This window comes from Hyperolius riggenbachi, chromosome 1 (genome assembly GCF_040937935.1).
Source record: "Hyperolius riggenbachi isolate aHypRig1 chromosome 1, aHypRig1.pri, whole genome shotgun sequence".
NCBI lineage: Eukaryota > Metazoa > Chordata > Amphibia > Anura > Hyperoliidae > Hyperolius > Hyperolius riggenbachi.
Window position 1 is genome coordinate 455,497,187 of NC_090646.1, and position 12,198 is coordinate 455,509,384.

The window sequence follows — 12,198 nt, forward strand, 5'->3', positions numbered from 1 at the left end:
GGTGACAGACAGAGACTGGGTGCCACCACCTCCAGGGGATGTCGTCCTCAGCAGCTCTGAGGAGGAGGAGGAGGATGCTCTTGTGGGCCTTGCAAGGAGGCGCATCATTGTAAGCATTGGCAGCAGTAGGCAGGTCTCACAGCCTGCTGGTGTCTCAGGCTCAGCAGTAGCAGCAGCAGCATCTGCCAGTACCACCACCAGCCGCACCCAAGCCCCCCAAGCCCCCCCCCCCCAACCACCACAGGGAGACAGGCAGCAGCGCTTCCATGCCGTAGGGGGATGTTTCTGTCACCAATCTGGCGATATTTCACCATGCCCACTGTGTACAGCAAGTACGCCACTTGCAACCACTGTCAGCGGAAGTTGAGCAGAGGTGCAGACCCCTTAAAGTTCAGCACCAGCTCGCTCATCAACCACCTTGCTGTGAAACATTTCCACCAGCATGAGGAGTTCCAGAGGCTGAAGGCATCTGGTGCTGGCAGTGGCACCACACCCATCACTGCACAGCCTTCAGCAGCAGCAGCAGCAACAGCAGCCACCCGCCCTCCTGCTCCTCCAGCAGCACCAGCAGGAGTGCGGAAACGCACTGCTCCTCCCCCCTCTGCAACTCCTGCCGCCGACACTGAGGCCTGTTCTGGCAGCCAGTCCTCAGTGGCCTCCTCCGCTGTGTCTGCTGATTCCCGTGCCAGCAAAAGGCCACGCCAGAGCTTTTTGAGCGAGTCCTTCCAGGGGGTGGTTAGGGCTCTGCCTCCCAGCAGCCGTCGCGTGCGGCAGCTGAACGGCTTGCTGGCACGGGCCATGTGCTCCCAACTCCTGCCGTACACGCTCGTGCAGGAGGGGAGCGACATTCGTGCGCTGCTTGCTTGCGCAGCCCCAGACTGGCAGCTCCCCAGCAGACACTTTTTCTCCCGCAAGGCCATTCCTGCACTGCACTGCTTTGTGATGGCCAATGTGGAGCGAGGGCTGGAGCACGCGGTTGGTGAAAGGGTCCACGTCACCATGGACTCCTGGAGCAGCTGCTTCGGGACAGGCCGCTACCTGTCCTTCACTGTCCACTGGGTCAGCTTGGCGGAAGGGGGTGAGGATGGGAGAGCAGCAGCGGGCACAGCAGCAGCAGCAACACAGTGGGTGGTGCCACCCCGCAGGGTCAGGGGAACTGCAGCAGGTTCCTCCGATCCTCTGCCATCCTCCGGCACACCTGGCCAAACCCCCCGCCTCAGCAGCAGCGTGAAGGCCCGCCACTGCCAAGCGCTGCTGCACTTGGTCAGCCTTGGGAAGACCAAGCTGACGGCAACCCATGTGTTGGCCAAACTCCAGGAGCAGGAGAGGATTTGGCTGACCCCCAGAGGCCTCAGAGTCGGAGAGGTGGTGGCCGACAATGGGGCCAATCTGGTTGCCGCAATAGACAGGGGAAACCTGACCCACATCCCCTGTCTTGCCCACGTGCTGAACCTGGTGGTGCAGAAGTTCTTGCGCACCTACCAGGGGATGGGCGAACTGCTGGAAACGGCAAGGAACGTTGTGCGTCACTTCCGGCGCTCGGCTGCAGCCTGTGCGAGCCTGGAAGACGTGCAAAAGGAGCTGGATCTGCCACGCCATCGGCTGATCCTTGACGTTCCGACTCGCTGGAACTCCACCCTGGCGATGTTGGAGCGTCTGGTTAAACAGAAGCACGCTCTCAACCAGTACCTTGCCCTGGCCACTGTTTCCGCCGCTCAGAGAAGGGACAAGACCAGCAACATGCAGCAGGTGTGCTTAGTGCTGGCTCCCTTTCTGCAGGCCACTAACATGGTGAGCAGGGACCATGCTATGGTCTGCGAGTGGGTGCCCCTGGTTTGTCTGCTGAACAGGGCCCTCGATGCTTTGCTGGAACAGGGAGCGGCAGCCTTGGACCAGCAGGAGCGGCAAGCAGCTGCACAGTCCACCTCTGAGGGGGAGGAGGAGGAGGACTTGGTGGAGGTCCCTGACCTTGCTGGTGATGAGGGGGAGCAGCACAGTGCAGCTGAGTTGGTGCGGGGGTGGAGAGAGGATGAGGCTGACGGGGCAGAGGAGGAGGATGAGGACAGCAGCACTGCCGTCGATGTGCCAGCAGACGTGGCCCGCCTCTTCCCAATGGCAGCGCACATGCTGACGTGCCTGCGCAGAGACCCCAGGGTGATCCAGATGAAGCAGAGGGAGGACATCTGGATCAGCATGATGTTGGACCCACGCCTCAAGGGGAAGTTGAGCCAGTTCCTGCCGCCTGCAGGAGGAGACCCAGCGCAACAAATAAGGAGCTTGCAGCAGGCCCTTGTTGAGCGCTTGGAGGAAGCCTTCCCCCAGCCTTCCACCCCCACTGTCCAGCAGCCAGCACAGAGGCAGCAGCAGGTGCCTGCATCCAGCAGCAAGCGCCCCACAGACCTGCTGTCTCTCAGCCATGAGCTCTACAGGACTCTAGAGGCTCCGGCAGCAGTGACTAGAGAGGAGGTGCATGCAGCAGCATCCTCCACCGGTCACAGCCAGCGCCTGACCCGCATGGTGGCTGACTACATGGAGTCCTACAGCGGGCTTGACAGCGATGCCCCTGTTGATCCCATGGAGTATTGGGTCAAGCGCCTGGAGATCTGGAGCGAGCTGGCGCAGTACGCCCTGGAAGTGCTGTCCTGCCCCCCTTCCAGCGTGCTGTCCGAGCGCTGCTTCAGTGCAGCTGGTGGTGTGGTCACCGAGAAACGCTCACGTCTGTCTCACAAGTCTGTGGACAGACTGACGTTTCTCAAGATGAACCAGGCGTGGGTGGAAGGCGAGTTCCTGGCCCCTGTTGTCGATGAGAGGGGGACATGAACTGGCTAAGAACCATCGTTAATGTGCCTTACCACCCTTTACCACCTCCTGGCTCCTGCTCACTAAGCCAGCCTGGTTCACTTTGACTATTACGTCGCCTGCAGCCACACATTTTACACCTACAGTGGGCTGCTGTGTACTGCCCTTCTGCTGTCTGTCTGTGTTTCCCACTGCCAGGGTACACAGATTTACCTTCTGCTGCCACTCTGCCACCAGCTATTACGTCAAACAATAGCTATATATCTGTGTAATTTGTTTTACAAACAAAACCAAAAAACCATTAAAAAAAAAAAAAGGTTTAATTTTTCTGAGGTGCCCGGGTTGAAAACTGTGTTTTCCCAGTTGTGTATTGGACACGATGTGGGCTGCACGACCGCTGTCTGGGACCTCCTGTTGTGTTCATTTACGGCCTGGTATCACCGCTAGGTACCAGGGCTATTATGTCACGCTGCCTGCCTGCTGCCACACTCACACTACTCCTCCATTCCTCCTGCTGCTGCTGTCTCTCTGTGTTTCCCACTGCCAGGGTACACATAATTACCTTCTGCTGCCAGTCTGCCACCAGCTATTACGTCAAACAATAGCTGCACACATAATTACTCCTCCATTCCTCCTGCTGCTGCTGCTGTCTGTTTGTGTTTCCCACTGCCAGGGTACACAGATTTACCATCTGCTGCCACTCTGCCACCAGCTATTACGTCAAAAAATAGCTATATCTGTGTAATTGGTTGTAAAAACAAAACAAAAAAAACCAAAAAAAAAAAAAGGTTTAATTTTTCTGAGGTGCCCGGGTTGAAAACTGTGTTGTCCCAGTTGTGTATTGGACACGATGTGGGCTGCACGACCGCTGTCTGGGACCTCCTGTTGTGTTCATTTACGGCCTGGTATCACCGCTAGGTACCAGGGCTATTATGTCACGCTGCCTACCTGCTGCCACACTCACACTACTCCTCCATTCCTCCTGCTGATGCTGCTGTCTGTCTGTGTTTCCCACTGCCAGGGTACACAGAATTAGCTTCTGCTGCCACTCTGCCACCAGCTATTACGTCAAACAATAGCTGCTCACATTACTCCTCCATTCCTCCTGCTGCTGCTGCTGTCTGTCTGTGTTTCCCACTGCCAGGGTACACAGATTTACCTTCTGCTGCCACTCTGCCACCAGCTATTACGTCAAACAATAGCTGCACACATAATTACTCCTCCATTCCTCCTGCTGCTGCTGCTGTCTGTCTGTGTTTCCCACTGCCAGGGTACACAGATTTACCTTCTGCTGCCACTCTGCCACCAGCTATTACGTCAAAAAATAGCTATATCTGTGTAATTTGTTGTAAAAACAAAACCAAAAAACCATTAAAAAAAAAAAAGGTTTAATTTTTCTGAGGTGCCCGGGTTGAAAACTGTGTTTTCCCAGTTGTGTATTGGACACGATGTGGGCTGCATGACCGCTGTCTGGGACCTCCTGTTGTGTTCATTTACGGCCTGGTATCACCGCTAGGTACCAGGGCTATTATGTCACGCTGCCTGCCTGCTGCCACACTCACACTACTCCTCCATTCCTCCTGCTGCTGCTGTCTGTCTGTGTTTCCCACTGCCAGGGTACACAGAATTACCTTCTGCTGCCAGTCTGCCACCAGCTATTACGTCAAACAATAGCTGCACACATGATTACTCCTCCATTCCTCCTGCTGCTGCTGCTGTCTGTCTGTGTTTCCCACTGCCAGGGTACACAGATTTACCATCTGCTGCCACTCTGCCACCAGCTATTACGTCAAAAAATAGCTATATCTGTGTAATTGGTTGTAAAAACAAAACAAAAAAAACCAAAAAAAAAAGGTTTAATTTTTCTGAGGTGCCCGGGTTGAAAACTGTGTTGTCCCAGTTGTGTATTGGACACGATGTGGGCTGCACGACCGCTGTCTGGGACCTCCTGTTGTGTTCATTTACGGCCTGGTATCACCGCTAGGTACCAGGGCTATTATGTCACGCTGCCTACCTGCTGCCACACTCACACTACTCCTCCATTCCTCCTGCTGATGCTGCTGTCTGTCTGTGTTTCCCACTGCCAGGGTACACAGAATTAGCTTCTGCTGCCACTCTGCCACCAGCTATTACGTCAAACAATAGCTGCTCACATTACTCCTCCATTCCTCCTGCTGCTGCTGCTGTCTGTCTGTGTTTCCCACTGCCAGGGTACACAGATTTACCTTCTGCTGCCACTCTGCCACCAGCTATTACGTCAAACAATAGCTGCATACATAATTACTCCTCCATTCCTCCTGCTGCTGCTGCTGTCTGTCTGTGTTTCCCACTGCCAGGGTACACAGATTTACCTTCTGCTGCCACTCTGCCACCAGCTATTACGTCAAAAAATAGCTATATCTGTGTAATTTGTTGTAAAAACAAAACAAAAAAAACCAAAAAAAAAAAAAGGTTTAATTTTTCTGAGGTGCCCGGGTTGAAAACTGTGTTGTCCCAGTTGTGTATTGGACACAATGTGGGCTGCACGACCGCTGTCTGGGACCTCCTGCCTGCTGTGTTTATTTACAGCCCTGGTATCACCGCTAGGTACCAGGGCTATTATGTCACGCTGCCTGCCTCATTGACTGCCTGCTGCCACACACTCATCCTCCTCCTCCTGCTGCTGAATTTACCTCCTGCTGTCTGTGTGTTTCCACTGCCAGGGAGCACATACAATGGCGCTTCCAACATGCGTGCGCCACCAGCTATTTGTTACGCTCAAAAATAGCTGCATTTCTTTAAAAAAAAAATTTGAAAAGAGAAATAAGTGAAGAAGAAGACGATATAGAAGAAGATGAAGAAGATGAAGAAGAAGAAGATGAAGAAGATGAAGAAGAAGAAGAAGAAGAAGAAGAAGGAGAAGATGAAGAAGATGAAGATGAAGAAGATGAAGAAGAAGAAGATGAAGAAGAAGAAGATGAAGAAGAAGAAGATGAATATGATGAAGAAGAAGAAGATGAAGAAGATGAAGAAGATGAAGATGAAGAAGATGAAGAAGAAGAAGATGATGAAGAAGAAGAAGAAGATGAAGAAGAAGAAGAAGAAGAAGATGAAGATGAAGAAGAAGATGAAGAAGATGAAGAAGAAGATGAAGAAGATGAAGAAGATGAAGAAGAAGAAGATGAAGAAGAAGAAGAAGAAGATGAAGAAGATGAAGATGAAGAAGATGAAGAAGATGAAGAAGAAGAAGATGAAGAAGATGAAGAAGATGAAGAAGAAGATGAAGAAGATGAAGAAGAAGATGAAGAAGATGAAGAAGATGAAGAAAAAGAAGATGAAGAAGAAGAAGATGATGATGAAGAAGATGAAGAAGATGAAGAAGAAGAAGAAGACAATATAAAAGAAGAAGAAGATATAGAAGAAGATATAGAAGAAGAAGATATAGAAGAAGAAGATATAGAAGAAGAAGAAGAAGAAGATATAGAAGATAAAGAAGAAGAAGAAGAAGTATATACAGTACTGAACAAATTTCTGGACACAACTTCTCTTTTCAACTTTTTTTTTTAAAGGAATATCCCCACATAATCACTTGCTGTTGTTACTTGGAAAAAAAGAGGTTTCTTGCATCATTCACCCTCAAAACAAGTGTTGGAAGCTATTTAAGGCCATTTCGAATAGTCAGCTCGAATAATGAGCTCGAATACCGACTCGAATAGTGAGCTCGAATTCCGAGGTCGAATCGAATAGTAAAAATGATTCGACTCGAATATTCGACTGACCTCGAATAATTTACTATTCGAATTCGACCTAACTCGAATTTTGAAAAGGGGTATTTGAGCACCACTGGCTCCCAGTCCCTCCACACAGCATGTCTGCCTGCAGGCTGCTTGACTACCTTCTCCGCCACCACCAACAGGGTCCGGGACTCCAGGCGGATTGCTGAATTTTTTAGGCCGCTGCTAGCAGCGGCCGCTGTAATAATTTTTCTGGTGCGTGTACATGACTGCCTAATTCTTCTGGCTGCACTGCGGGCAGCTGCAACAACAAAAGAAAAGGCATGTACATGCGCCCATTCCCCTTCGTGATCATTACCTTGCCGTGGTGAAGGGGCTTGCGTATCACAATGAAGCAATGACCGGTGCCTAGATGAGTGTCTCGGGGGGCACACAAAAGATAATAAGGTCGTTGCTTCATTGTGGTCAGACCAAATTTGATCAGCTGGACAGTCACTGTTCTGTCATTCAGCTACATCAGCCAGGCGACCATATGGGCTGTAAAGCCACCAAAACCTGCACTCTCGCCATGGTGCGCACCAGTCCAGCACGGCCGTCACTACACAAACAGCTGTTTTCGGTGCGTTACACGGTGAGTTTGGTGTGTCAGTGTGAAGCAGTACCTTAATTACACTACCTGATTGATGTATACATATGCAAGATGTTTTAAAGCACTTTAGGCCTGTCATTTAGCATTCAATGTGATTTCTGCCCTTAAAACGCTGCTTTGCGTCAAATCCAGATTTTTCCCGGGGACTTTTGGCGTGTATCCCACTCCGCCATGCCCCCCTCCTGGTGTTAGACCCCTTGAAACATCTTTTCCATCACTTTTGTGGCCAGCAGAATTTTTTTTCCAAAGTTCGCCTCCCCATTGAAGTCTATTGCGGTTCGCGAACTTTTCCGCGAACCAAACGTTCCGCGGAAGTTCGCGAACCCGGTTCGCGAACCTAAAATCGGAGGTTCGGCCCAATTCTACTTACAGTAAGCAGTGAAATGTGACCAATCTGACAGGTTTAGGACTAGTCCGTCTCCTAATGGGAGATTCTCAGTTATCTCCTTATTTACAAAAGCACTTGCTGACCTGCAGTTGATCAGTTTGACTGCCAAAATAGTTTGCAAGTAAGAGGCAAGAGATTTTTACTACCTACTGTAAGTGACAACAACATAGGAAAACATAGCTTATGGTGCATTTCGATCTGTTCAAAATGTTAAATTTTAAAATTTTGTGCTAAATCAAGCTGTTCTTGCTAGCAGTTATCACACGATCTGCTGGGTGCAAATGTTTGTGCGTGTAAAGGTTCGCGTGTAAACAAAGGTTTGCGAGCGTGAAACGCGCACGTGATCATGCGCAAACCTTAGTTTACACGTTAATGTAATCCTTTACGTACGCAAACTTTCGCGCGCAGCAGATAGCGTGATAACTGCCGTGTTAGCAGTTATCACGCTTTTGTGAATCAAGCCCTTTCTGTAATCAACACATCATTTCACATAATTTTTCCACATCTTTATGCATCAGAATTCCATGAATACTGACTTTCAACTCTGACTAGTTTCTACTCCGCCACAATCAAATCTATCCTCTGCTTGTCCATCCTGGTCTGGTTCACTGATTCCTCCACCAGAGACAGACACAGACTACAGAGGGTCATCAAATCAGTGGAAAGGATCAATAGGAAACCACTCTGCCTTCTGAACCTCCTCTACAACTCCAGCTTGTGTTCCAGAGCATTTAGGATCACCACCCACCCCTCATATAGAGGCTTCCACTTCTTCAGTCGTGTTCCTTCAGGCTGGAGGTTTAGGTCAATCACCACCAGGACCTCAAGGCACAGGAACAGCTTTTGCCCCTCAGCTGTCACCTCTCTGAGCTCTATGAACTCTCTTCACACACCTTCGTTGATCACTCTTCCTCTGTAAGCTGGACTTGACAGAACTTGATTGCACTTTGTACAATTGAGGCAAATGTGTTAATTTGTTTAATTGTCTTTGTTGAAATTGCTGTATTTGTTTTGCTATATTTAGCCCTGTGTATGCCAAGCCCAATTCCGGGCATGACGTGCTTGGTAACATAGTAACATAAAATATTCTTATTCTGAAATTGCAAAATTTCAATGCAAAGCTGTAATTCAGATTTCTGCTAGATCTCTGTGTTCTTAACTCTACTAACCACTATGAGTAATATACTCCACTCGTATGGCTCTATAGCTTGAGTAAACAGTTTGCAAGGCATTACTTAGCCATCTCTTGCTTTGTTTGAATTGATCTGTGAAGTGCTGCTGATAATATTGGTACTAAATAAATACATAATATTAATAATAAAACATGAATTTATGGCACATTTAGATCATAATATAATGGGAAATGGCTGTTTATAAGACATAAGTTATGTAGTCAACAGTAATTGTTATCGTGTAGTTGAGGGTTAATGTCTGTATGCCTTACTGCAAGATATATATAGGCTTTCCAGATCTATGCATGTACATGTACCCCGGCTCCTTGTCCAAGTCATTTCCAATAAGCAGCAGCTACACTCCTGCTTTTAATTGATTCTAATAAAAGTTATATTATATATTTAGTCTCCTTCAGGTTCAGATAAGTGTTGTAATGTCAGGTAGATACCAGGAAATTGAACAGTGTATGCACCTCTGCTGTCTCCTAACACTTTCACTAGAAAGTGTTTCTCACTGAGAAAAAATATGCAAGAAATCATAATATAATGGGAAATGGTTGTTTATAAGACACTTATATTGTTTTTTCTCTTATTATTGTCTACAAATGATTTTCTTTAATACCATCTTGACATCTTTGTTACGAAAACTATAAATAAGAGGATTTATCACAGGTGTCACTACAATATAAAACACAGACAAAGCTTTGTTTAGATCAAAGTCTGCATTAACCTTTGGTCTTAAATAAACGAAACCCACTGACCCAAAAGATATGACAACAACAGTAAGATGAGAGGCACAAGTAGAAAAGGCTTTAAATTTACCAGTCATGGATGGAATTTTTAATATTGCCATTATAATACGGATATAAGTCCAGAGCGTCAGAAAGAAAGACAATAAAACAATAGCAGAAGCCGTGAAAAAATTTAAAGTTTGCAGTTTGCTTGTATCATAGCATGACAGCTGCAAAAGGGGGAACAGGTCACAAAAGAAATGCTGAATATCTTGACCACAGAACTGTAAGTTGGCAATTATGAACGTGGCTATCAAATTTGGTAAAAATCCTCCCAACCAACAAGCCACAACTAGATAATGACATACAGGCCAATTCATAATGATGTTGTAAAGCAAAGGTTTGCAGATTGCAGTAAAGCGGTCATAAGACATAACAGCTAAAAGGAAACATTCTGTGGACCCTAAGCAGAAGAAAAAGTAGAACTGGGCAATGCAGCCATCAAATGAGATATATTTATTCTTTGCAATCAGAACATCTAAAAGCTTAGGAATTGTCACAGATGTGTATAAAATTTCAATAAGTGAAAGGTTGGCAATAAAGAAATACATTGGACTGCTGAGATGACTGTTAGTGTAGACCATAAATATTATGATGATATTTCCAACAAGGGATAAAAAGTACATGATCATAATTATTCCAAACAGAATCCAGTGCCATGGCTGATACACAGGGAAGCCCAACAAATAAAAATGTGATGTATTAATGGACATATTCTGATAGTTCTCCATTCTGAAGAAATTCTATAAAAAGTATATTTTTTGCTCATCAATGAAGTCTATTAAATACGCATGTTGATACAAACGTATTATTTCTAATACAATTTATTAATTTCATTTTTGTTGTTGATTGATTATGAAGAAATATTAGGTACAAGGAATAACACTAAATATCACATAATTATTAGCATCGCATGATTAATACTATTTTCTTGTATTTAAAATTTTAATAAAACTTAATGGGCTTGATTCACAAAGCGGTGCTAACTGTTAGCATGCCTGTGAAAACCCCCTTAGCACATCTAAACTAGCTTTTCGCGCGCAAAACTTTATGCGCGTAAAATTTTACACGCGTAAAACTTTACGCGCGCACAGCACAGAGCACAGGGCGCTCCATGCGAAGTGCCCATTAAAGCCTATGGGACTTAGCGCGCGCATAGGACTTTGCACGCGTAAGACTTTGCGTGCAAAGCTTTGCACGCGATCTGATTGAGAAATTCGGTGCTAACCTACTTAGCACCCTGGTTAGCACGTCTAAAGACTTTAGATATGCTAAGTAGGTTAGCACTGTTTTGTGAATCAAGCCCAATATGTTTTTCCAAAACTGAGCATATTCATGACAATATATGTTTTTTTTTTGTAATTATTAAAATTTTCCCAAAAATTATCTTGTGTAGGGGGAATATAAGAGCACCAAAAACAATTAGTGTGGACCTTTTGTGGGGGATAATATTAAATATAACTTTTATTTTAGCTTGCTATAAACGGACTATTGAGCAAGGAGAGTGAACATATATAATGACTACAAACTAGCTAGCATGTGTATAGGACCCAATAGGGTTAACAATCAAGGCAACAGTCAGTCAAATGAACTATTGCCTCTCCTTTCCTTTCCTTACACTAGATGATAAAACATTCACACAAATATAACAATAGAGATGGCCAGAACGGTTCACCGGTGAACGGTTCCCGGCTAACTTTCAGGGTTCGCAATCGCGGAGAACCGCAAACTTTTCCGGAAGTTTGGTTCGCCCCCATAGTGCATCATGAGGGTCAACTTTGACCCTCTACATCACAGTCAGCAGGCACATTGTAGCCAATTAGGCTACACTCCCTCCTGGAGCCCCCCACCCCTTATAAAAGGCAGGCAGCGTCAGGCTTTTCACTCACTAGTGTGCCTGCAGTAATTAGTGAAGGGATAGCTGCTGCAGACTCTCATAGGCAAAGCTTAGTTAGGCTCTTGTAGGCTTCTTAGCTTGCTCCTTGCTGATTCTTATTGCTAAAAAAGCACCCCACAACAGCTCTTTTGAGAGCTAATCTTGTTCCTGTGATCTATTTGTGTGTGTGTGTGTGTGTGTGTGTGTGTGTGTCCCACTGACACTTGTGTTGCATACACAGCCTTGGTAATTCCTACTGTGTGTGCCACTGCCAGGCCCAGCACATTCAGTGACTACTACCTGTGTGTGTGACAGGTGCACATGTAGTACCCACTGCATATACCTACCTGTTGTTCACTTTGCACCCACCCACCTACATGAGCGCACACAGTGTCACTGTGCCTGTCCGATACCTGTCTGTGTGTGACAGGTGCACATTGTAATACCCACTGCATATACCTACCTGTTGTTCACTGTGCACCCACCCACCTACATGAGCACACGCAGTGTCACTGTGCCTTTCCGGTAACTGTCTGTGTGTGAAAGGTGCAAATTGTAATACCCATCACTGCATATACCTTCTACTACCTGTTGTTCACTTCAGTGCACCCACCCACTTACGTGAGCGCACGCAGTGTCACTGTGCCTGTCTGGTACCTGTCTGTGTGGGACAGGTGCACATTGTAATACCCATCACTGCATATACCTACTACTACCTGTTGTTCACTTCAGTGCAGTGTGCACCCACCCACCTACGTGAGCACACGCAGTGTGATATACCACTCCGTGCATACCTGTTAACTGCACCTG

At 46.9% G+C, this 12,198-nt stretch overlaps 1 protein-coding gene across 1 annotated transcript; it reads right to left on the reverse strand.

Moving 5' to 3' along the window:
- Positions 1 to 9,313: 9,313 nt before the first annotated feature.
- Positions 9,314 to 10,243, reverse strand: LOC137525152 (olfactory receptor 6M1-like). The gene has a single exon (XM_068246066.1). The coding sequence runs from the start codon at positions 10,241 to 10,243 to the stop codon at positions 9,314 to 9,316; it is 930 nt and encodes a 309-aa protein (XP_068102167.1).
- Positions 10,244 to 12,198: the final 1,955 nt, after the last annotated feature.

Excerpts from the sequence above, each read along its gene's own strand:
- LOC137525152 (XM_068246066.1), bottom strand. The coding sequence starts at position 10,243 with ATGGAGAACTATCAGAATATGTCCATTAATACATCACATTTTTATTTG.